General features: G+C 42.3%; 1 protein-coding gene and 1 pseudogene across 1 annotated transcript in view; both read right to left on the reverse strand.

Annotated features, from left to right (window-relative positions):
* SEPT11 (septin 11) overlaps positions 1-22,221 on the reverse strand; it is a 140,983-nt gene extending 118,762 nt beyond the window's left edge. Inside the window, exon 1 of the mRNA XM_006885298.1 lies at positions 22,033-22,221. Within this exon, the coding sequence (XP_006885360.1) occupies positions 22,033-22,059 (27 nt within the window). The 5' untranslated portion in view covers positions 22,060-22,221. The remainder of the gene's footprint in view (positions 1-22,032) is intronic.
* A 1,892-nt stretch (positions 22,222-24,113) lies between these two features.
* On the reverse strand, positions 24,114-24,582 carry LOC102860197 (annotated as a pseudogene).
* Positions 24,583-26,297: the final 1,715 nt, after the last annotated feature.

Below are 26,297 nucleotides of genomic sequence, written 5' to 3' on the forward strand. Positions count from 1 at the left end.
TTGGAAAAGTAAAAGAAAAATTCTTTCATTGTTTTACAATCCCTCCCCTCAGGTCCATTCCACTATGCAGCCTTTGCTCTGGACTCCTGGCATGACAAAAATACCTAATCACATATCTTTTTTAAACAGTTTTCTTCCTCGTCTGTTTCAATGCAGTATACACATGCATAAGTTCTAAGTGCAATCTGTTGTGTTGGTTATAATCAAATCAATACAGAATTACACTGACCTCACAAGACAAAGCAGAATTGCCTCACAGGATTCCCCCCCCCCTTGGTTGTAATCTTAATCGAAGCAGATACTCACGTTTTCTTTCCAGGGAACATCTGGATAAGTTTGAGCCATCAGCCTCTTGGTAAGCAGGTAAATAATTATAGCATTGCACCACTAAGACTCTTATGTTCAATATGAACATGCAAACAAATGAAAAACCAAACTACACCCTACTCGTAGCAACCCTCTGTTGTGTTTGCAAAGCTGTAAATGATTGTGGGAGAAAATGTCTATTTTTCTCCCAAGAGTGACAGATGAATTTGAACTGCCAGTCTTTCTGTTAGTGGTCAGTCACATTTCCTACTATATCACCAGCACAGGCAACCAAGCCCGGAAGGAGCTCTGGCGGCACAGGGCATTACATGTCATACTGGTGACCAAAACGTCACTGCTCTGAATCCACCACACCCTCTACAGGAGAAAAAATGGGCAATCTCTTCCCATAAAGGTTAACAGCCATGGAAGCCTGATAGAGGGTTCTATCAACTGGAATCAGATGGACAGCAGCAGGTCTGAGGTGTTGGCTGGGGTCCCTTCCCACTTCCCATTATCAAGGCCTTGGCAGTGACTCACATCTCTAGGTTCAAAATAATGATGATGATGAGACATTTCAATTATATAAGATATTACACATCTATATTATCATCCTGGAAAGGGTTAAATCGGGTGGCTCCTTGGAGGCAAGGATTCTGAGGCTCCACCTAACATACTTTGGACATTGTAAGGAGGGACCAGTCCTTGGAGAGGGACATCATGCTTGGTAGGGTGAAGGAACCGCAGGAGAGGAAGGCCCTCTATGAGGTAGATTGATTCAGTGACTGGGGTATTCGGGATGGGTGTATTGGAGATGGTGTGAATGGCACAGGACAGAGCAGAGTTTAGGGCTGTTGTACATAGGGTCGCTATGAGTTGCAAGCAACTCATCTTTGTCAAGCCATAACATTTAATCATTCATATATTCAATTCTAGTGATAAGAAACTGTGCTGCAATCCCAAAAACACACAGTTCAAGGCCACCAGCTGCTCCATGGAAGAAGGATGGGAAATCTCCTCCCATGAGACTACTGCCTCTGAAAACCCACTAAAGGGTCAACTATGGGTCAATACTCAACAAAAACAAGATATTCAATTCTTTTAAAAGCTACCATAGACACATATGAAGATCCCCACTACAGCTCCCAACATCAGTATCCTCCTCCTTCCCAGAGGTGACTATCTTATTAGCACTTAATGTGAGTTCAGATTATGCCTGCAGTTTACTGCTAAGTAATGCAGTGGAAAAAGAGTATAGAGAAAAGTGGATAGAAGATAGAGGATTGGATATGAATTGACAATTAGTTTGAGTGATGGTATAAAAGGTCACTATACCATTATCTCTATTTTCTACATATGTAAAACTTCCCTTAATATTTTTTCCTTAATAGATCACTTATTAAAATTAATAAAAAGAGATCAGACTGCAAATATTTCTCTATTTCCAAATATGCTGTCCAATATGGTAGCCACCATATTATATGGTAGCATACGTGGCTACTTAAATTCAAATATAAATTAAGTTAAATAATTAAGCTAAAATTAAATTTTAAAATCCAGCTCCTTGGCAGTAATAAACACATTTGAGTGTTCAACCGCTATATATGACTGTTGTAGGTTTGTGCTATCAATGTTCAACTCAAGGCAGAAGAAGGTTCCGACAATTTGCTTCCACAAACATTACATACAGTCACTGAAAACGATATGGAGCAGTTCTACTCTGTAACACAGGAGGTCAGCATGAGTGAGAGAGACCAATTTAGGTCTGGTTTATTTTGGTTTAAGAAGTGGGTGTAACCAAGAGTCAGATGATTCGGCCTTAAAGATCATCACTGTTTACCTTGAGTATTTCACTGACCCCTAGGCCTGAGCCTAACCCATCAAAAAGGGCTTGAGTCAAGAACCTCATAAAGTTCTCTCACAAAATTGTTGTGAGGATCAATTTTTATGAACCGAAATCTAATTATAGTGAAAAAACACAGAGTTGGACACTTTTTGGTAGGACATCAGTGTGGTGTATGGAGTTTAATGGCAAAGCCAATATGCAACTTCGCAATAACATTCCAGAAAGATTCCATGTAAAGATGAAAATAAAATTAAATGTAAAAAGCCAACCTGGAAAACAAGTACTGTTTTACTTTGATAACTGGATAAATCACACATTTTAGCTTCCAATTTGTTAAGTTTTCTCCTCCCACTCCCTTTATTTGGAATAGAAAACAACTTTCTACTTGCTTTCTTTAACACTTAATTTTTCTCATGGTTAGGAATCAAAATTAAATCAGACGGCTGATGAAAGATGATCCAAGGATGACTGGAATGCACCATTTGAGCCAAAATGTCAAGGCTCTCGCCTGAATGCAAGTCTAGAAGGACTGAAGTCTAGGCTTCATCTACATATAAAAAGACCAGTAAACTGTGTAGGCCTGTGTAGCTCAAAAAGAGAACTTAATAGATCACTAAAATAAACTTTTATCTTCCCAAAATAAGATTACCTGGCTTCCAGAATCACATTTTCCTTTATTTTGGACAATCTCAGAGAAAAGAAAGTAGCAGATTATATTCAGGGGACAATATCATATGAACTTATTAAAGATAACCAAATACCCTAAGGGGAATACTTAATCAGTAGGCCTGGAATCTCAAGATCATATTGTCAAGAGTCAACTGCAGCAACACAATCCACAAGGGCAGTGTTCTACCCTTTATAAGATGAGTAGGGATTTAAAAGCTTACAAGTGGCCAGCTAAGATACAACAAACTATTGTTCTCTCCCTGTCTGAAACAAAGAAGACTGGAGAAAATCAAACACATGGAAAACAATTAGTCAATAGCACTAACAGGCTTCTAGAACCTCAGCTTATATAGTCAGAGACCACAACTTAATGATCTCCAGACACTTTGGCTATTCTTTCCGGAAAGGTTCTGAAGATAGTAGGACATGAATGTTAAACAAAATTCAAAATCATAATAGTAGTGACACTTACTGCTCTGATAGAGACTGGTGGAACCACCAAGACTATGGGCCTTTGTTGGCCTTAAGCCTGGAATAAACTCACATAGTGGCACTGCCTGTAGCCTTATAGACAGATCTATAAGGTGGACAGTAACACCAGGGAGGTACTCATCCCTAAGCGCACTCAACTACATGAAATCACAAGGGCATTTGTCCAAGGATAAAACTCAGAAGGTAAAATGAAGAGGAAACAAGAACTACAGAGAGATCCTGGGAAAGATGATGATACAATGTATGGACTGCTAACAATGTCATGAAACAAAATATATATGAATGACTGCCCAGCATATCAATCTGCTCCGTAAAATTTCACCCAAATAAAAATTTGAGGGGGTATTACTTTTTAAAAAAGAAACAGGTGTCCTTGAATCTCTTCAAATCCTGGTTATCAAAAAACCATAATCATTTACATCAGTGTAAAAGAAGTCAAGTAATGCTGAATAAATTAATTTTCCCAGAGATATTTGTAGTTAACATGGGACTGACTAACTAGTAATTCTCAATATTTTTCTCCCAGTTACACAGTGAGGATTAATTTCATCCACACATAATGATTCTCAGCCGGAGGGTACATGTGTTAGAATATAGGGAGGGGAGAAGTTTGGGAAGGATGGTGGTCTTGAACAGCTGACGTTCTTTTGCTCAAGACTATTAGGACCAAGACTTGCATGACTTACCCTCAAAGCACTTCTAAAATGGAGCTGTTGGGGTGGCGGATTGGGGGATTTGGGGGGTTGGTTTTTTTAAATTATATTTTAGTCATGTACATTTTCCCCCCTGCTCTCTCCCCCTCCACCCACCAAATGCTTCGACCCTGTGAATTTCCCCCTCACCACCCCCTCAATCCCCTGCCTCCTCCTTCTTTGCATGTCCATACAGATCCTCCTGGTTATCCTTCCATTTTCACAAGAATGGTCCTATACAGTATTTGTTCTTATGCACCTGAGTTAGTTCACTCTGCATAATGCTCTCCAGCCTCTCCTATTTTAAAATGGAGCATTTAAAATAGTTCTAGCCCAAACATTTTATACTGGCTTAATTGTCTTGCACTGCTAATCACCACAGTGGATGGTGTTAGTAAATGTATTTCTTGCAGTTTAAGATGCTAGATGTAGGAATTCAGGGCACCAGCTAAGGGAAGGCTTTCTCTCTGTGGGCTTTGGAGCTCTCTCTTCTAAGCTTCTGCTCCTGGATCATTTTCACGTGCCTGGTGCCCTCTCTTCCTCTACCTCTGCTTCTTTGGTGGTGTTATTAAGGCAAGTCTTTTCTCCTTTCTGCTTACTTCTCTTTCATTTCCTCTCTTGCAATATAAAAGGTGTAACTGAAGCAAAGGTGTGACTTGAGTGATACTCTCTTCTAAAGCTATGAGTCAAGATACACCCCACACAACTCTTGTTCATTAACATACTCACTGCTGGTAAGTAGACTCCAAAGCATAATGATCCTCTGACAGTTTCTGAGCTGTAAATCTTTACAGGGGACTGCCCATCTTTCTCCTAAGAAGTGCCTGGTAGATCTGAACTGTCAATCTCTCTACTATACCATGGCACACTGCACAGTACACCACCAGGGTTATCATATAAAGGTAAGTATGTTGTTGTTGTTAGGTGCCACAGAGTCTCCTATGACACAGAGAGACCAACAGGTCTCAATTCTGCCCTATCCTGTGCCATTCTCGGGATCTCTGATATACTCCAGCCCATGTTAGTCACTGTGTCAATCCATCTCAATGGAGGCCTTCTTCCCTTTTGCTAACCCTTCACCATTCCAAGCATCAAATCTTTTTCCAGAATGGCCCTTCCTAACAATATGCTCAAAGTATGCAAGATGACATTTCACCATCTTTGCCTCTGCTGTTTGCCTTTTTTCCAAGCTACTATGTTCCTGCTGTTACGTACCATTGAGTCAGAACTGACTCAAAGTGGATCTTCCAGGTTTTGAGAGGCAGTAAATTGCATGGGAGGAGACTGGCTATCTTTCTCCCTTGGAGCAGCCTGTGGATTCAAACTGTGAGCCTTTCGGTTGGTAGTGAGACTCCTTATCACTGGGTCACCAATGGTCCCGCAGAGAGTATAGAGGTTAATATTTATTATCCATAAAATAGAGAGTAATTATATTAGATCATAAAATGAAGGATGATCACACAACCCTAGGACCTATTTTGAAGGACATAATTCAATCCACAGCTATTCACCACTTGTTGGATAAAGGGTCAAGGCTTTCCCATGACTCTTGTATCTTTCAATCATAAACCATAAGGCAGCATTTGTGACTTCTAGTTCTTTTCTTTAAAGTGAACTACAATTTGGAAGCATGTGTAACGCCATCTGAGTACAGACTATCTGGATCCTTAACATTTTTCCTCCAGCTTTTTTCCAGCTGCCTTACACTCGTTAAACTCACAGAAGTTTAAATTTGGCAAAACTCTCACTAAATCTTCCCAAAGCCTTTCACTGATAAGAAACTCTTCTTGCACTTAAGCTTTCAAAAATTTAAATAATATTAAGTTACATAATTAACTAAATTGGCATAAACTGGTTTAAGAGATAAGAAAATGATGCAGCAGGCGTATTAGTCTGTGTACACAGACAGACTAGTCAGAAGGCTTTGGCACGTTGGGGGCTAAATCAATGTTCACAGGGAGAGCAAAGAGCGTAACATAACCTGGCAGTGTTTGAAAATAGATATCCCCTCCAGATTCTGATACAACTTCTGATCTGTCTTCCCATTTCCCTTTAGTGCATGTCTTTTGTACTGACTCTTAAAGCAAAAGAATAGATATTTACTAAGAAAAAAAGAGAGAGCTGAACAGTTGTTTAGAAGAGCCTATAAGGTGAATTAATCAGTAAACACAGTATACACTAGTTTGCACTGAGTGAGGTACAGACAAGCTCCACTGTATTTACCTGCTAATCTGTGGAAAACAATTTCAAAGGCATACCAACAAACCTTTGAAGTGATAGGGAACAAGTGAAAGTGTGCACTGTGGACCGGTGGGAAGACATAACTGGACCTGCATGTACCTTGTTTACTGGGTAATCAGGTTCTGGCCCTGCAGAAACCAATTCCCAAATATGGAAGCCAAGCACTCTCTGATCGTAAACTTTCTCTTCCCAACTAAATTATTGGCTCCCAGAGAATATACCTTTAACTTTTTTTCTTCTTTTGCCATCAATTAAACTGGAAAAGAAAAGAAGAAAAAAAAGTCAAACCAGAGTAGTAGAGGTCCTTCCTAGTGCTAATCCCTTCTGAAAAGTGTTTTATAGAAGCAGACACATTTAGCAAGGGAGGGCAGGTGACATGTGATAAAGGAAGTAGGTGCACCTAAAATCAGCAAAAGAAAACCAAAGACTGCCAGTTTCTATGTGAAACTGAAATGGAGGCATGGAATTGTTTTCAAAGTCCCCAGAAAGAATCTGTATGCTTGAGACCTTGACCCAGAACTGAGAGAAAATGTATTTTTGTTCTTTAAAGTCACCTACTTCATGGAATTTTGTTCTAGCAGTCCTGAAAACTAAGTAACTTACCCCTCAATTTAAGCCTTATTCCATAGTTTGGAATCTTCATGACTAAGAGATCCATCTGACAAAGATAAGATTTGTTTCTGGTTTGGTTTGGTGGGAAAGTGGGAAGGAATATGGTTTTGACAGCTTCACTCTGCATGGTGTTGGCCAGGGTTCAATAAATATTTACTGGTTTAGTGAACAGGAAGTAGGAAAAACCACCAAGGACTAAAAACACAAGCTCTTCAAGAAAGAGAAAGATGAGCAATATTCAGCAGTAACCCCTTCCTTCTCCCTCACGTGCCTATTAAACCATTACACAAAGAAACCTTCTAATCACTTCATACGTTGATTGGGTTATAAAACACAATTTAAATACACATAACCCTCTACCCTTCAACCAGCTGCAGCTTAAAAGCCATCTTGGAACAGCCACAGATAGTGTATTTATTATCAGTAATTTAAAAGCTAAAACTTGATGTTTCTTTTCCACCTAAATTCATAAAACTCCTCAGAATTATGGTTTCTGAATGGTAATTCTTTTTAATTCATTGTTGCACATTTTCTATGCCTGCCCCCAGCCCACCACGCAATGCACCCCTTGTTCCTGAATGCTATCATACTGAACGGTGACATTTTCATTTTTAATAACAGAAAGACTTTGTCGTTGAGGGTACAGAGAAAATTGAGCTTCAACTGTAAACGATTCTCAGCATTCTCAGGTTAACTGATTAAGAATTTAAAGATTAAAAAGGCTTTAAAAATAAAAAGTATGTAATGACAGGCAATCAATTTGATATGGCCACACAAGATGTAAAACCAACCTTCAATGAGTAAGAGCAAAGGTTACAAGTTTGAGGAGTGGAACATAAATCTGCTTGATTTATACAGCGTTTAAGGATCCTGATGACATTCTTTGAAACTTTCTGGGCTATTGTTGTCAGGTCTCAATGATTCTATTTTCCATTCACAGAGACCTCACGTGACAGAGCAGAAATGTCCCATAAAGTTTCTAGTTTCCATTCACAGAGACCTGATGTAACAGAGCAGAGATGCCCCCATAAAGGCCCCCATAAAATGTAAGCCTCAGAGAAATAGATCACTAGGTCTTTCTCTGAAAAAGCAGATGGGTTCAAACTGCCAACCTTTCAATTAGCAGCGGACACCAGGGCTCCGTATTAGGCAAATGTTGGTGTGTGTCCTTTCAACTCATACTGATCCTATAAGACAGAGTAGAATTGTTTCCATAGGGTTCCCAAGGCTGTAATTTTTTTTTTTAAAAAAAAAAAGAAACTTGTTTATATTCTTTAATTGGGTAAGGCTGTAATTTTTAAGGAGGCAGACTTTCTTCAATGGAGAGATTGGGAAAGGAGCGGTATTTTCACATAAAGTGGTAAACTGAACAGCTCTATCTTAAAAATTTTTTGGCAGATAATTCAGGTCCTTTAAAAAAAATAAAAACTCAGTACTACCTAATTAAAATTGATTCAAGAAATATTTCCTTTTTTCCAGCACTGGCTTTGGCCTTAAAAAAAAAAAATCTCATTTTTTCCCAAGAAAGTGTAAATATTTGACTTAAGTATATACCTTAGGTACCAAAGATGTACTTTTTAATATATAAATCTATTTCATCCCAATATATGTTTTATCTAAGTTTTAGAACATAAAATATGCAGTTGACTTAAAACAGAAGTGCTAAATAAAAAAATAGCACAAACTAGAAACTACACATTCAAAAACAAATGCCTCCACCCTAAATCTAGGTTTTACAAACTTTGCTGCCAATAAATAACAAAATCTGGCTAAAAGGTCAGTTTGTTCTGAGCAGATGTTTTGAGGGGTTTTGTTTTTTGGATTTTTTTTACATCTGGAGTAACTTGGCATTTTACAAAAGTAACATATACTCTCATTCACACAATGTAAGACATGAGATCCCATTTAGGAAACAAAGTATCTTTACCTAGCTTCCTTCATAAGAACTTGAGAGCCAGGGCTTGCATGCATACTATCCTTGGGAAGTTATCCAAGGGGGTAAAAAGGGGGAAGTGGGAAAAGAGAAAAGAGAGAAGGGATGGGAATAATTTGAAAAGTATTGGGACTGACCATCCATGTAGGCTGGACCCTACACAAGATCCTCTGAAGAACCATGGAGATACAACCATAGAACTATCTTAGTGACAAGCAAAAAATATCTCCTACCAGCTCCCACATTGTAGCAGTTAAGGGTCATTCTATGAGACAGTAATTTCCTAGGCCATCCAAATTTGATCATGAATCCAAAAAGTTGAGCAAGATGTGAATGGTTATAGCAGAGAAACCCAGAGTTACACACTTAAGGTTTATTCCAGCTTGGAGCTCACAGCTAGCATAAAAAAGGTAGAGGGAAAGGATTTCCACTATCCTATACAATAGCCCTTCCCTTATTTCTGGTAATAAAAACTAATACGGCACACATGTGGTCAAGGACTGTTGTTGCTGGGTGCCATCAAGTCAACAAAGACTCATAGCAACTTTATGAAGAATAACAGATCTGAACCCTCCCCTATCCTGTGCCATCCACCTCATCTCTAAGACACCTGAGCCCAATGAACGTCACTGTGTCAATCCATCTTAGTGAAGGTCTCGTCTCTGTCACTGACCCTTCACCTTTCAAATACAGGGTCTTTTTCCAAGGCCTCTCCTAACATGCCCAAAATACGTGAGACGAAGTTTCCCCATCCTTGCCGCTAAAGAACACTCTGCTCAAGACATACTTGTTTGTTCTTTTCTCAGTCCATGGGATATTCAGGTCAACAGCCAGCAGAACCTTTTTGCTACATGGTAAATGGGAGTTTTTTAATGTCCACAACTTTAGTTAACAAGCCTTCATTTTTTAAAAAAAAATACATAAAACTAGTAAAAGAGGGTAGGGGGTTCCAGAGTACTAAGGAGGTGACACAGAGATTTGCAGGTAGCCATTGCCACGTGCACTGCCAATAACTCAAAGAAGAAAGGGTGTCAACCCTGAGGTGGAAGTGGAGGTTTCATGGAGAAAGTCTTGAATCTGTACCTCAAAGGCTCTCAGTGTGTCTAACTAGGAAAAAGGAAGTCTGCAAATCTCTGGTATGCAAGAGAAAAGACCAATTTACAGAACATGACACATATAAACAACTATGTAGTCAACACGCCTGCATCTTAAAGAATACATTGCCTGATTTGGGCATTTCCTATCTCACCACCTCGCTCCGTCTGGTCTCGCAACCTAACCCTGACTGCTAACATCTCAGCTTACATTGGATTACTTTATGGTCTTCTTCCTGCCTTCCAAAGCTTTGCACATGGCAGGCAGGCAGGCACTGCTGGTTTGAGCCTAGGCTTTAGCAGTTATTGTTGTCATGTACTATCGACCCAACTTCCAGTGGGCTTTCAAAGAAAGTAAATTACATGGGAGGAGACTGTCCATCCTTTTCCCACAGAACAGCTGATGGATTCAAATGGCATACCTTTTGCACCAGCAATTCCTTACCACTGAGCCACCAGAGCTCCCTTGTCTTCAGTTGTTGTTGAGTGCCATCAAGTCAAGTACAACTCATAGTGACAAGAGACTTGAAGCCTGTCCTAGCCTGTGCCATTCTCATCACCTCTGATACACATGAACCCATTACTGTAGTCACTGTGCCACTTCATCTCGTTGGGGATCTCCCTTTCTTTCACTGACCCTCCACCTTTCCAATACGCTAGAACTTTAAAAAAAAAATGGCCTCTCCTAGCATCATGTTCAAAGTATGAAAGATAAATCTACACCATCGTTGCCTCCAAGGAGGACTCTGGCTGCACTTTCTCCAAGACATATCTGTTCTTTTGGCAGTTCATGGGATATTCATACTCTTCTCCAACACCACAGTTCAAAAGCATCAATTCTTTTTTCATCCTTATTCACTGTTCAGCTCCCAGATGCATAGCAAGTGACTGAAAAGACCATGACTTCAATCGGACGCACTTTAGTCTTCAAACTGATATCACTGCTAATCAGTGTTCTAGAGAGGTCCCTGACAGCAGACTTGCCCAATGCCATACATCTCCTGATCTGACTGTTGACACCAAGGGTGCTGATTATTGATCAAAGCAGGAAGAACTCGTTGACAACTTCAACTTCAGTACAAAGTGGTTTACTATGATAGTATTCCTTTTCCTAGAATAATTACCTTTATTGAAGATATACATTCCAGGCTTCACCGAAACTACTTTTTTACATACTAATTCACTTAATTCTGCATTTCTTTGAGGAAGGTACGTCCAGTTGAGAAACAAGGAAGTACACAAGTGATAAGAAGCTGTGCTGAAATCCCAAAGGGTTTGAATCCACCAGCTGCTCTGTGGAAAGCCAAGGGGCAATCTCCTCCCACTGATTTAGTGTCTTTGAAAACCTACTGGAGGGTCAGCTACGAGGTGCCAAAGCTTGTAAAGTTGCACAGCAGGTACTCTTGCGTCTGAGAGGTCTGGTGTCAGTCTGGCTTCAGAGGCCATACTCTTTACCAAAACGCTATATACAACTTGTCTTTCAAAGAAAACAAAGCAAGGAAATAAGAATGATGTCCTCTGGTGCATCAGTATTGGGAACAGACTAGGGATGGTTTGATGTGGAAGCATCTCATGGGAAATGACTGGTGGACAGCTGGTCCCACAGCTGGGGCCACCAGAGAGCAGCACTGAAGATCTCTGAGAAGGGAAGGTCACCACTCATCATGTGGTGCAGATGCCAGAGACCATCACAGGTGAACAGCAGGGATAACCACAATGTCTTCACTTCCTTCTGTTTCTCTCTTAAAAATTATTCTAAGACTCAGAGTAAAATGAAAACAATCATGACTTTTTAAAAGGAGAACAAGCCTTGTCTTTATAGGAGATAGCTGACTAGGATGGTGCAAGCTATATATTATTTAAAACACTCACTATACATCTTTATTGTCACTAGTACTCTTCGGCACCACTGACTCGTAGCAACTCTAGGTTTGATGTCCAGCCTTAGACGATCTTCACAGTCACTGCTGTTTGGACCCAGTATTGCAAACACTCTTGTCAGTCCATCTTGTTGGGAATCTTCCTCTTTTTCACTGACCCTGGCCCTCAAGCTGGGTCAAGTAGCTAGCTTCTGATGTCACACTTAGCAGGAACCCCCATCCTTAAACTTTGAGTTTAGGAGTAGCACCAGCTTTGGCCAACGAAGTTTGTGTGGAAGTGACCCATTTAAGAACTTGAAAAGTCACTTCAGGCTTCACTCTGTGTTTTTTTACGCTGCCAACACTGAATGGCAATGTTCAGTCAGGGTCTGAGAATTAACACTGCATGAGCAGACACCAGCAGACAAGGACCCTGATAAAAACATAGACTTGTTGTGTAAGTCACTGAACCTGTTGCCTCATCATAATTAATCCTGACTGACATGGACAGTAGGGCTGTGTTTGTGCTGGTCTAAAATTCCTTTATTCTAAGGTCTCGCTCTCCCACTAACTAGCTGTCCTAGATTAGGTTAACTGGCAATTTCTTTATGCCTCAGATTCCTTGTCTGTATTACTCACCTCTCAGGAATCTTACGAGGGTATAGTAAATTGTCTTGACAAGAATTTGAATAGGGAAAATAAAAATTCCAGATACTGAACACTCTTCCTGAGCAAGGGTGTTTGCTGGGTTCAGGATTTTTTCTTTTATATTTTTAATTGGTCTTCATACAATAGTTTATTTACACTGTATAAGACACAATGTACATGAATGTAACACAATCTTTCACTTACACTGTGTTTCATTCAATCATTCATAGAAATTGTCTTTTCTATAAGTAATTTCCAGTGATCTAAGCCTATTATTACCCCATCTTTTCAAGTCCCCACTGAATTTTCCTACTTTTTAATTCTTCCCTGTCAATCCCCCCACTACACTCTGCATGCAATCCAAGTGACGTCTACCCTCCCCCTTGTCCCCTTCCCTTTGGACATTCATACACATCTTACTAATTGTTCTATTTTTACTATAATGGTCTTACACAGTATTTGTCCTTAGGAGACTGAGTGAGTTCACTGTATGGACGTTTTTGATGCAGCTTTTTCTCCTCCAAGAACAGGTATGAATACATTTAATCGGCACCTTTAATAAGGTTCACAACAGTTACACTGGCAGGAAAACGGTTCCTAAGAGGATAAAGTTTATGATAAAGTCTTGTGGGAGGTTGAGAAAGTATCCATACTGACTCTTGACAAACTTCTCTCCTACTCTTAAAGGAGTCATTGGGCTTTTCCTTTCTTTTTGGATAACACCAATAAGCCATTTGAAATCCAAAGTGAGAGGCCTACCATCACCAGCTCTCTTAAGCACTCGGTTGCTTCAGCATCCAAGAAAATTTTAATTCCCGGTTCCCTACAGACTATTTACAGCCTCTAGAAACCAGCTGGAGGGACACACAGCTATGAGTCAGTTCTGACTTGACAGCAAGGAGAAGGAAAGGAGGCTGCCCTGAGGAAGTGCTCAGGGCTAGAGAGGAAGAGCTAGCTAGTGATGTCACTGGGTTGCTCATTCTTCCACCTTCACTTCCTCTTCGAGTATTTCATCTTAGGATGAACAAAATCGACTCCTTGGGTCCTTTCCTCTGCCCTCCTTTACTCTTTTGAATTCTGAAGAATTATTACTCTGCAAGTCTTCCATCAACCCATTTCCGGGTACAGACATTATCAAGAAAGAATCTGTGACAGCTCAAACTGGGGTACAAGGGCTATTATGTCACTATAAGCCCCTCAGTCTTGGAAACCCCATGTACAACAGAGGAGAATGCTGTCTGGTCTCACGCCACCCCCATGATCATCCACAGACTCTCGGGTTTTCACTGGCTGATTTCTCCGAAGTCGCTATCCAGGCCTCTCTTCCTAGTCTGCCTCTCTTTAGTCTGAAAGTCATACTGAAACCTGTTCAGAAGGACGTGCCTCCTCTGAAAGACACGTGGCAGCTGGCTGCACAGGAGGTGCACTGGCCAGGAAGTGAACCTGGATCTCTGTAAACAAAATTCAAACTTACTGCCATCACATCATTCGGACTCACTGCAACCCTCCAGTGGGTATGCAAGAATGTAAGTCGCACTGGGAAACAGTCTCTTTCTTTCATGGAGGCACTGGTGGATTTGAACCACTGGAGATGTACAGCAAACTTGGCGTGGATTATACCATCAGAGCGTCCCATGATCTCCTCCATGTTGTGCTGTTGTTACAGGCTGTCACGTGGCTTACAAGATCTTGTGCACAATACTCTGAATTGTGTCCTATCCGAAGCCAATCTCATTGTCTCTGACACACTCAACGACATTACCAGTTACTGTGTCAATCCATCTCATCCAGGGTCTTCCTCTCCTATACTGTCCCTCCATCCTTCCAACCATAATGTTCTTCTCCAAAGATTGTTCCCTCCTGGCAACATGCCCAAAGTATAGCAGATGGAGCTTCAAAATTCTTGCCTCTAGGAGCAGCCTATTTTCACCCTTTTCAGGACAGACCTGTTTATTCTCTTGGCAGTCCATAGTATGTTTGATACTCTTCTCCAGCACCACAACTCAAAAGTATCTATTCTTCTTCTGTCATCCTTAGTCATTGTCCAGGTCTCTGATGCATAGCAAATAACTGTGAAGACCACTGCCTGGATCAAGCACACCTTAGTCTCTAGACTGACACGGCTGCTCTTTAGCACTCTGGAGAAGCCTGTGACAAAAGAGTTTCCTAATGCAATTTGTCTTTTGATTTCCTGGCTGCTGGTGTAAAATCTAATATTGAACCACTAATCCCCTAAAAGTGCAGGGATAGAGAGAAGACGTATGTAATGAACTATGCAGCAAACATGCAAGTCTTAAAAGAAAGAACGGCCTGATCTGATTGTTGTTGTTGTGTACCCTCAAGTCGGAACTGACCACAGCTAATCCTGCAGTAGTTTTCAGAGGTTGTAAATTGCACAGGAGGAGATTGCCCATCTTTCTCTTGCAGAGCAACTGGTAGATTTGAACCAGTGGCATTACACTCTGTGTCACCAAGCCAGGAGCACTCCCAGTACTTGGGAGTGACTACTTCCCACAAGGGCAGCAACATGACTGTCCACTCTCTAATGCTAATGTCCAGTTACAATGGATTTCTTTAATACACTCTCCTTTACTTCCAGAGTTCTGCTCATGCAGTTTTCTTGGCTTGAGACACTTTCCCAGCTACTCCTTGTCTCATTTTCTTTATTAAGTCCATTATCCTCGAGAGAAATTTAACAAAAGTAGCAGGGACTGCATCTCAAGCTTTCACTATAACCTTAGGGTCTCCATACAGAACATACACATGGAATAGCAGATAAAACAGACAAGATTAGAAAGCTAAAAACAATTAGTGATGTTAGGCTGCTGAGGGTACTTCATTTTTCAACACTAATTCTTCTTTAATATTGTGATTGGATTTCTAGGGAGCTCCACTGCTGACACAAAAGTCACATCTGTCAGGCACTTTGAATCCACTAGTGGCACCATTCTGTTGTGTTGTTAGGTGCTGTTGAGTAGTAGACAATTCACAGCAACCCTATGAACGAAAGGCCTGAGCACTGTCCATAGGGTTTCCGGAAGGCAAGCCATTTTCGGGAGTGGATGCCACTCCTGCTTCCAGGCTTGTTTTAATCAGGGAGCTCCACCTAACACTGTCCACCGTGGGTAAACATTATCACACTTTGCACATCAGTGTCACAGTGCTCAGCATCACAGCAACCATGAGTTACCTCTGTACAGCAATGCACAGACCAGTGCTACACCACCTAGAAGGACAACGGCACCACAGGAAAAAAATATACAATCTCCTTCCATGCCATTTACAGCCTCAGAAATCTGAATAGCAGCAATAAATCCATTCTGACTCGAAAAAAGGGAACGCTGGTGGCCTAGTGGTGAGAAGCTGGGCTGCAATCTCAAAGGTTCAAACCTACCAGCTGCTCCATGGGAGGACAAGCAATCTCCTCCTATGTGATTAACTGCCTCTGAAAAGCCACAGGAGGGTCAGCTATGGGGCAGTTCTGGCTCAACAGTACACAACAACTCTATAAAAATTTTTAAAAAGACTTAGATGTGATTTCTAATTATTGTTGTTGTTTTTATCTGCTGACTCACAGCAACTCTACAAACAGCTCTGAACCCTGCTCTGTCCTGTGCCAACTTTATTTTCTCTGACACACTTACCTTCATCACCCCAGTCACTGAGTCAATCCATCTCATCGAGGGTCTTCTTCTCTTGCACTGTCCCTCCACTCTCCCAAGCATGGTCTCCCTCTCCAAGGACTGGTCCCTCCTTGTAACATGCCCAAAGTATGTCAGAATCCTTACCTACAAGGAACAGTCTCATTTCACCTTCCCTAAGACAAACCTCTTTGTTTTCCCAGCAGTCCATGCATACTCTTCTCCAGCAATACAACTCAAAGGCATCAATTCTCCTTCTATCATCCCTAGTCATTATCCGGTTTTCTGATGCAAGCCAAATTGTGAAGACTATGGCCTGGATCAGGTACACCTCAGTCTATTAGAAGAATCAATTATCAAAAACAAGCAGGAAAAATATGTGATATATCCAGGACAGACAAGTTTATAAGAACCAAAGATTTGTTCTTTGTTCTTCAACCAAAGTGGTAACAGGAGTGGGGGTTGGGGGGGGAGGGTAGAGTACCACAATTCCCCACTTAAAGGACATTGACTTTTGTTAAAGGAGATGGAAAATTTAGAAACAGATACTGGAAGGCTGAAATATGATAAGCATAACTAATGTCACTGAATTATACCTGTCAAGAGCATTGAAATGGCAACCAATTTGTTACATATATATTTACCACAATTAGGGAGGAGGGAAGGCAGGAAAAAAGATCCTACTCAAAATACCAAAGTTGCTCTTTTCTGAAGCAAGAAAACTCTCCCAGTCTCCAAATGTGTCTGTCCCCAGAATCAGTACATCACACTCTGTCACAGCTCAGCAAGGAGTCAGAATATGTCCCCACCACTCAATTTCCTGCTTCCTCTGACTCGGAACAATGCATTTCAAGCACACACTCAATGACATTGATCTTGAAAAAGGTGGCTCTAGGTTGGCAGTTCAAGGGCATCCAGCAACAACAGAAGAAGCAATCCCTGGCAATCTGATTCTCTAAAGATTACAGCCAATAAAGTCCCTACCAAACGCCATTTTATCCCGGGACACCTGGGGCTCCCATGAGTCACGATCAACCCCAAGGCTGGGTCTGGTTTAGTTGCACTGGTTTTTAGTGCCTGAGCTTCAGTCATGGACAACTAATTTCTACATCAGGCCAGGACTGAGATGATGCAAATTATATTTCAAATCTTCCAACAGATTCTTTTTAGAAGTTTGTCTGTATCATCTGAGCCCCTGTATTGTTTTTAATTCAACAGCTACATTGATGGCCTGCCAGCGGGGCCTGAATGGATCAGGAGAGGTATTGTTTAGCTGGGAGTTTTCTGTCCCTCAGGATTAAACAAACAAGGGGAAAGGGGAATCAATTATACTGTAAAGTAGGTCTTCTTGGGAAAAAGATACAAGCTTTAGATGCTGGGTCTTCCTTTAGACAATGGTTCCACTTCGCTGACCCTGGTTGAGACAGGCTAGCTAAGGTTTAGAGAGGCAGGTCCCAATAAAATTGTACAATCCAAGAACAGCCCCTCCCTCTCACTTTTTTTTCCTCCCTCTCACTTTTAACCAAGCTTAAGCTTTCATCAAAAGAAATACAAGCACCAAAGACTCTAATTGTAGCCTGCTCCACACACAAGAGTCTAAACTCAAAGCTCATTATCAGCTGCGGCATCATCAGTCTCTATAAACAAAGGGTCTTTTGGCAATCAATCAAAGTAGGCCATCCCAAGTGGCAGTGTCACGTTCATTCCTTCCTTGGTTCCGGACAAAGAAATGAGGTGGCCACTGCCAAAACACTAAGTATCTATTTCCTCCAATAAAGTGTGTCCAAGTGGTCAGATACGGCTCATCTGGGCACGATTTGGTCTCTAAGTAGCAATTTAGAAAATACGGTTTAGGCTTGCTATAAACCTCAAAGTTTATGAAAACACACCAACAATCAAAGAGCTATTATGCTGGATTGGTGGGATACCAGTAATTTTGTTCATATAATCAATTCTCTGGATCCATTTTCATTATAACATAAATTCATCATTTTAGAGTAAGATGCTTTTTAAAAGATATGCTAACAAAGGTTTTCAAAAGATTTTTAAAAAAAAATATTGACCTTTATAAATACTTACTGCATTCCTTAATAAATAATTGCTTTATCATTTATAACTGTGCATAATTTACCATTAAGGACTAGAATTCTAATGTTTTAAAACCTCCTGCTAGCTGACAGCCCTCTGTACTGATAAAGACCGTCCCCTGCACCTTTATCAGCTTCATTAATCTTTCTCCTAGAACAGCCAGAGTCCTACATCAGGGGCAAGTTAGACATGGTGCTCTTATGACAAGGGGAAAAACATTTCATTATCAGTGTCTCCCTTGTTGAAAACCAGGAGCTGACAGAATGATCCTCCTACAGAGAAGACCCTATACCTGAATTATCATTCTTGATTCAGAAATAGGCCTTTCCCCCTAAACTGCTCACATCCTCCACTGAAGTTGTCACTTCAATGTACACGTATATCCAATTGCTCAGAAAATAAATTTTATCTTTTTCTTTTCATTCTTACTCCAAAAAAGCAAGGGGTTTGCTGGATCTCTATCACCTTGAACGATCATGGCTCCTGAGTGTTAAATGAGTGAATGACTCAATTTGGCTTCTCCTTTCCTTTTGGTTCAACAGATCAAAGGAACAACTAAACGTGCCTCTTAAATTATAGGAGACTCTCCACCATGAGAAAAATTGAAAGGCATACATTCTATTAGAAAATAAATTCTTCTCAAGTGAGGAGGAGACTGGATCATATGACCTCAGAAGCCCTTTCAATTCTCAGACTCTACTAGATAAACACCACTCCTAAAAATGAGACATGGGGGGGCGGGGGGGGGGGGAATCAACACAGAGACACACACAAATACCTAAAAAGAAAAATAAGAAAAATCAGAGAGAGAACGAGACACTAAATAAAGGTGATCAGCTACACAAGCCTGATCCTCATAAAAATTATTATACTTTTTAATAAAGATAATAGCTTTCATGGGATATGGATGCAAAAATATAAAATTATCAAAATATGGACACCTCCCTGGGGGAAAACTAATCATCAGTTGCACTCTGGAAACAGCAGATGGGCTTCCCTCAAGGTCTTCTTAGGGCTAAGCTTCAAAATCATCAGTTGCAAAATGGAGAAGCTAAGAGATGAGATAAAAATTGAAATAAACAATATCATTAAACTGGAGCTTTTATTCTCTGGACAACAAATCCACTTAAGAAACATGAACTAGAAATTCGTTCCTAGATTTAAATGATAATATATGAATGCAACTATTTGACAAAATAGGTAACAATGCATTTATTAAGAAAGGATACATGCACAGGGGGAAAATGGCTACATTTACTTATGTTGCATTAAGATATTCAACTCAAGAATATTTAAAATTGGATGGGAAGGAAAATTGTTTATAAGGAAACAAGATAAGCACATGCTTTTCTAATTAACAAAACAAACAACAACAAAAAAAATATGAGTATCAGAAAAACTCCACTCCTACTACACAAGCAAGTTTTGGAGAAATTCTTTTTCCTTAGCACATGTGTCTTTCTGTTCAAATCTTAGAATAAACAAGGAAAGGCAACATGAATGAAGGAGTGTAGATCCTTGAGAAAGGTTTAATCAGCCTTCTGCATTCATTGGAGTTATTTTGAAAACCTCTGGGCAAAAACCATACTTAAAACAGTCACCCAGAGTTAAACAGTTCAATAATTCCAGAGAGAGATTATCATCACAAGTTTTCTGTGGGTATGTAAAGATGTTTCAACTTTACGGTGCACTCTTGATTACCCAAACCACAACTTGATCAAAAAAGCTCCTGTTTTTAAATTGCAAATCGCTGTTAGCAGCTCATGGAGTCTGCCCAAAGCATGGCCCCATGGGCTACAGTGTAGATCTGTCCCACTGGGTTTTCTTGGCAGTAATCTTTACAGAAGTTCTCCAGGCCTTTCTGCTGGGAAACGCTAAGTAACTCTAGGTAATTTCATCGTCCTTCCAGCGACAACAGAGAATGTGCAGAGCAGTCACTTTCTTACCACACGCACACTTTCAAGGATCTCCTTTATTGTCTGAACCCTGAAAGAGTTCTGTGGGATTACACTCACATCTGGTTAGCAGACCTGGTGTTGGATATGATTATGGCCACACAACTGAATCTTAAATCCACATGCTGTTTCTATTTAACTGACATATATGAACCTAACTAATTTATAGAAAATGTGCAGCAAATTATTTCTTCCACTTCCCCCCGTTCAAGAATGCACCAGCAGTTAAGTATTATTGAAAAAGACACCGTACTTTACACTCCCCCCCCTAAAAAAAAAAAAGAAAATCAAACTTTCCATTCCTAGATGACTTCCAAGCAGATATTCTTGTTTTCGTTATCCTGGAAATAAATGTGGGGAAGAGAACTGATGGAATATTTTTTTCTCCTCTCTCTGGACTTCTTTAAAAATAAAAGGATATCCTACAGACTATCCCAATGCTCTCAGTAACAATTATCCACAATCACTAATCATCAAGAGCATGTGTGTGATCTGAATTCAGAGGAGTTGGTTACTAAATACTTAAGAGAGTCAAAACGTCTCAAAGACCCACAGTTACATTTCAGTATGATCACTGCACATTCCCTGGCCGGCCATGGGCAGCATCTTTTGAAAACACAGCTTCAATCGCCCAACCACCAGAACAAGTTCCAATGTGCCAAGTGACCCCATGGACTTCCTGCTTGGAAGGGGCAAAAGGCATGTGTTATCTGGGAAGGATTTATAAGAGAGGGAAGAGTTTCTGAGCGACAGCCTTGAAGGTTGGGATTTCAGAGCTTCTCGAATCTCCTAGTGATTTTTTTTTTTTTTTCACTCCAACTACAAACGCTCTCAAGCCACCACCTGCAGCTTCACAGTTCAAGACCGGGGACCAGAGGAGAAAAAAGAGGAAAGGGGGACTACCACCACCGCCGAAGGCGCCCCCGAAAGCCGACCCAGCGAAAGTGGACTTGAAGCAACAAAGGAAGAGAGACCAAGAAAGAGGACTCCGCCTTTCCCACCGGCGAGGCTCCTTTCAATAAAAAAGAGAAAAGCTAGCGGCGTCCCTTCAGCCCCCGCCTTCCAACCGGGGAGTTGGGGATGCGCAGCACTGCCCGAACCGCACCCTCCAAGTCCAGCGCCCACCACGCCGGCTGGGGAGCCGGGAACCGAACCGTGCGCGCACGCCCCCTCCATCCCCAAACTCGAGGCCTGAGCCTTCCCTACCCTGGTACCATCCCTCCCAGCCTTGAGGCACCCGATTCTCCACGCACCAACCCTCCCTTCCTCATCCTCGCGTCCCTACCTCCTCGGTCCACCGCCCCCGGCTTTCCAGCCGCAGAGCATTTCAATACTTACACCCACCCGGACAAGGCAGCCTTTTGAAAACTTTGTGAGTGTTATCTACAGCTTCTGACCATATCCTGGGCAGGGCCCCTGCACCCGGGTGGGTGCCCGAGGGTGTCCGGAACCTCACAATGCACTGGGGAAGCCACTATGGAAAACCCACCCTTTTCTTTTTGACCCGCTTCCACAAGCTTGGGATGCACAAGCAGCGCCCAGGGTAAGAACTCCTATGCCCTGGCCGCCCCCTCGGCGCCGGGAACGCGGCAGGAAACCCCCGCAACCCGGTGCCTTTCCCGGCTGTCAGGAAGGGAAAGGTGCGCGCGAGGAGAGAAAAGCAGCCGAGAAGCACCATGGCCAAAGAATCCCTTTAAGGGAAAAATTGGAGGAGGGGGTCCTTTTTCTTCCACATCCCGGGAAAAGGGCGCGACGAGGCAATACACTGTTGCATCACGTAGTAGCTGAATCTCGGGGTTCCTCACCTTCCCCTCTGCTCCAGACACGCGCCCCAATCCATGCACACACCCACAGTGGCGGCGGCGGCGGTCCCGAGCCCCACATTCCCCGCCCAGAGCGAGGACCACCCGACGCCGGAGGGGCAGGGGGCGAGGAGAGGCAGGCCCCGGCACTCACCGATGGTCTCCCCACGGCCACGGCCATTGCGGCTGCGGCTCCCGCTGCGCCCGGGTGCTCTCCGCCGACCCTGCTGCTCCGGCTCCGGTTCGCCTCCCCCGCGCCTCACTCGCGGCTGCGCTCTGCTCGCACTCGGCTCCCGCTCGCCACCAGCAGCATCTGCTCCCCCCACGCCGCCGCCCCTCCCGCTTTATTAGAGCAACATGGCCACCGGCCTGGAAGGGACCATTTGCTTCCTCAGAAAAGGGGTGTGAGTCTGCGCGGCCGGAAGGGGGCGGTGGGAGCTCCGCGAGGGGTCGGCTCCAATTCCTGGCTGGCTGACCCCCAATGCAGAGCTTGTGGTCTCCCAGAGTAGCCACCGGCCTCAAAGCGACCCTCGCCGGTGCTACCGGGATGCCCACAATTTGTGTGCTGGTCGCCACCCCTCCGGGTTCCCCACGTGCTCGAGTCCGAGTAAAAGGCTGGGCGCGGAGGTTCCAGCTCTGTCTGGCCACGCGTTTTGCAAAGCGGGCTGCTTGAGAGGGTGTGGAGGTGGAAGAGGAAGACTAGAGGGGGGACACTCGGGCCAGGGGAGAACATCTCTTGCAATGTTAGTCCCAGGGAGTGCACCCGGTCCTGAGGAACTAGCCTGGAAGGGACTGAGTTGGTACGGGCGCGCCCCCACAAGGGAAGTTACCCCTCCACAAGCCAGCCCTTAATAAGAGAGAAACTACAAGACAGCTGGAAGCTGTCACTAGCGCGCAGCCGGGTAGGGGACTACATTGGAGAGGAAGAGGCCATAGTAGTTTCTGCTGCAGATGACCCAACAACCACCGCCTGCCTAAGACGAAGAAAAACGCCCCCGGTGGAAAATTAAGGCAGCTGTTGACTGTTGTAGAGCGTAGGGATTGTGAGGCCTGCCTGGAGTAGAGAGCTAGGTGGTCACATCCGTAGGGGTCTCTGAGGAGGCATCATTTGACTGTTGGAGACAGCTAAACACCCCCGCGAGCATACTTCGAAGTGGGACACAAACACTGGGCAAACTGGAGACTGGCACCAGGCAGGTCACTATGGAGTCTTGACTCCATAAAATGTTTCCAACGGTTGTTGAGGTGTTCTTGGGAGTCTGTGTGGCCGGTGTAATAGCAAGGTCCCCAGAAAAGCTGGGCAGCAAACTGTGTTAGGCGTGTTGTCAATTCCCACGGCGTCCCTTGAGGTCAGAGAGGGGAGACCACAACGACAAAGTGATTAAGTACTGCAAGAGCTGGGTAACCTCTTGGACTGAAGCACAAGCAAAGTTTGGAGGGCAGGTGAAGAGACCAGCACACGGGGTTGACCCTCAAGATCTGATTAATTAGGCAAGCCGCCTCTTTGGAGCCGCCTAAAAGTCTGACCTAAGACTTCAAGCACCTAGGTGTCTCTGGGCCTTGTGTCTTCATCACTCCCTGTCTTCACGGGATTAAAACGCACTTTAGGTAAAGGCAGATTAGCCTCTGGGTACAGGTCCAGTCACTAGTTGCACGGGCAGAAGGCGATGGTCTCTAAATCACGTGAACTGAAGTCTACTGAAAGGACATCGGGGAATCTCCAGAAACAGTGTGAGGTGGGAAAGAGGTGAAGGGTGTTGATTCCGAGTGAGGGTCCCATTTGTCTGGTAGAACCCAGACTTGCAAAGCACTAATGGCTCATGATCCCCCGTCTTCAAATCTTTTGAAAACAAGGGACAGTATTTTATCCCAGGATAATCCTTAAGATTACCAGATGAATGTTGTTGTTAGGTGCCATCATTTAAGTACAACTCATAGCCTTGGGAAGGCGGAGAGACGGTGAAATGAAGATCCTCAACCAGGTAGATTGACAAGGTGACTGCAGCAATGGGCTCAAGTGTGTCAGAGATGATGAGGATGGCACAGGATAGGGCGGGCCTAGATCTCTTGTTCCTAAGAGTATGTATGTATCTATTATTTGTATATTATTTGTATCTTGAAGCTCATCTCATAATATAAGGATATAGACCTTTGTGAATAGGTTAATTCTAATCATAGAAGTTTGCAGTAACTTTCTTTTTTAAGTCCTAATTTATGTCTTTTATTAACTCATAATTACTTGTTCTCTGGTTTGTTGAAGCAATAGGTCAGACAACAGTTGCCACAGTAAAGTCTATCAAAGTGGTTGGCCATAAAAGCTCCAGCACCACATTCATCTGAAGGACACTCCCGATGAAGGCTACTTATTTTGCCATTCTCGGCCACCTTACAGTAATCGTTCAGAACAGCCAGCTTAACCTTCTTCCTCTTACGCTTTTTCTTCTTGGAAGTGGTGTAAGACTTCTTCCTTTTCTTAGCACCATCATGAAGTCTCAACACAAGGTGAAGAGTAGACTCGTTTTGGATGTTGTAGTCAAAAGGTTCACCCATCTTCCAGTTGCTTTCCAGCAAAGGTGAGTCTTTGCTGATCAGGAGGGATTCCTTCCTTATTCTGAATCTTGGCCTTAATATATTCATTTGTGTCTGAGTGTTCAACCTTGCGGGTGATGGTCTTCACCTTGGGGGTTTTTACAAAAATCTGCATCTTAGCGGTTGTTCCACCATGGATGGCAGATCAGAAAAGTTATAGTCACTTATTCTAACATTTTCTCCCCCCACCCCTCTTAGGAAACCCTTCTAAGACAAAATCACTGATAGTATGCATACAGGGTGAATCTTCATCTCACATTCTTTGGGCATGTTGTCAGAAAGGGTCATTCCCTGGAAAAAGACATCATGCTGGAAAAGGTAAGAAGATCAGGGAAAGAGAGGAAGCCCCACAACAAAATGGACTGACAGACTGTAACCATGGCCTTGAGCATATCAGAGATGATGAAGATGGCACAAGAGAAGGCAAGGTTCACATCTGTTGTTCATAGTCACCTCGATGGCACCTAACAACCACAGTAATAATAAACTTCATCTCTGCTTGAATCTTTTTATTGACTCTCTACATTGCCTTAGATTTCTCTGTTCCCTTGTTTTTTTTACACATAAGGCTAATAGAATCTAATAAAAATGCCATTTAACTGCTTTTGGCTATTTCAGTATGTGAGCTCTCACTATGAAATAATTTGAATACTCATTCTATAGCTAGACAATCAGCTGCCATGGAATCATTTCTATCTCATGGTGACCTCAAATATAGCAGAGGAGAACTTTTTTCCATGGGGATTACTGTGGCTGATTTTAAAAGTAAAGAACAAGGGGAGCTCTGGTGGCCTACTGGCAAGGAGCTGCAACTACAATCCCAGAGGTGCACGGTTCAAATCCACCAGATGCTCTGCCGGTGAAGGAGGGACAATCTCCTCCTGTACCAATCAGATCTGATTTGATGGTACACTCACACAAAAATAATAAAATTTAAAAAAATAAAATAAAAAACTATTTTCTAAAAAAAAAAAAAGTAAAGAACCAGCCCTTCCTTCCATGGCATCTCTGGGTACCAGGAACAACCAGACTGAGTATCTAATTTCAAAATCCTTCCTTTTCCACATACCTCCTAACTATGTAGCTTTGCTGCTGTTTACGTGATTACTATCAAGCCTATTCTAATTCATAGTTATCCCCTGTACAACATATCGAGCTTGTCCATTCCTGTCCCATACTCAGAATCTCCGCTGTGCTTTAAGCCAATTGTTACAGTCACTGGGTTAGTGTTTGAGAGTCTTCCTCTTTCGTATTGACCCTTTAATTTTCAAGCACTATACCCTTCTCCAAGGACCAGCTCCTCCTGAGAACATGTCCGAAAGTATATAAGATGAAATGTTCCTAATCTTGCTTCTAAGAAGCACTTGACTGTGCATAAATTTCTTTGTTCTCTTGGCAGCTGATGATATGTTCAATATTCTTTTACAATGCTACTTTCAAGGGCACTTTAAAGAGGTCTTTGTCAGCAGATTTGTGCAATGTAATGAGTTATTTTATTTCTTGACTGCTGCTTCCATGGTGTTGATTGTGGATCCAAGTTAAATAAAGTCATTGACAACTTCAATATTTTCTCCATTTATCATGATGTTGCTTATTGGTCCAGATGTGAGGATTTTTGCTTTCTTTGTATTGAGGTATAATTCATACTTAAGGCTATAATCTTTGGCCTTTATCTTGATATTCTACAAGCAAGGTGATATGCATAGCATAGATTGTTGATAAGTCTTTCTCCAACCCTGATGCTACTACATTCTACTTCATATACTTCAACATCTGAAATTATTTGTTCAGCATACATGTTGACGGAATGGGAATGATGAAAGATTTAAC

Source organism: Elephantulus edwardii, unplaced genomic scaffold (genome assembly GCF_000299155.1).
Source record: "Elephantulus edwardii isolate Elephantulus edwardi_28Jun2011 unplaced genomic scaffold, EleEdw1.0 scaffold00042, whole genome shotgun sequence".
NCBI classification, from domain to species: domain Eukaryota; kingdom Metazoa; phylum Chordata; class Mammalia; order Macroscelidea; family Macroscelididae; genus Elephantulus; species Elephantulus edwardii.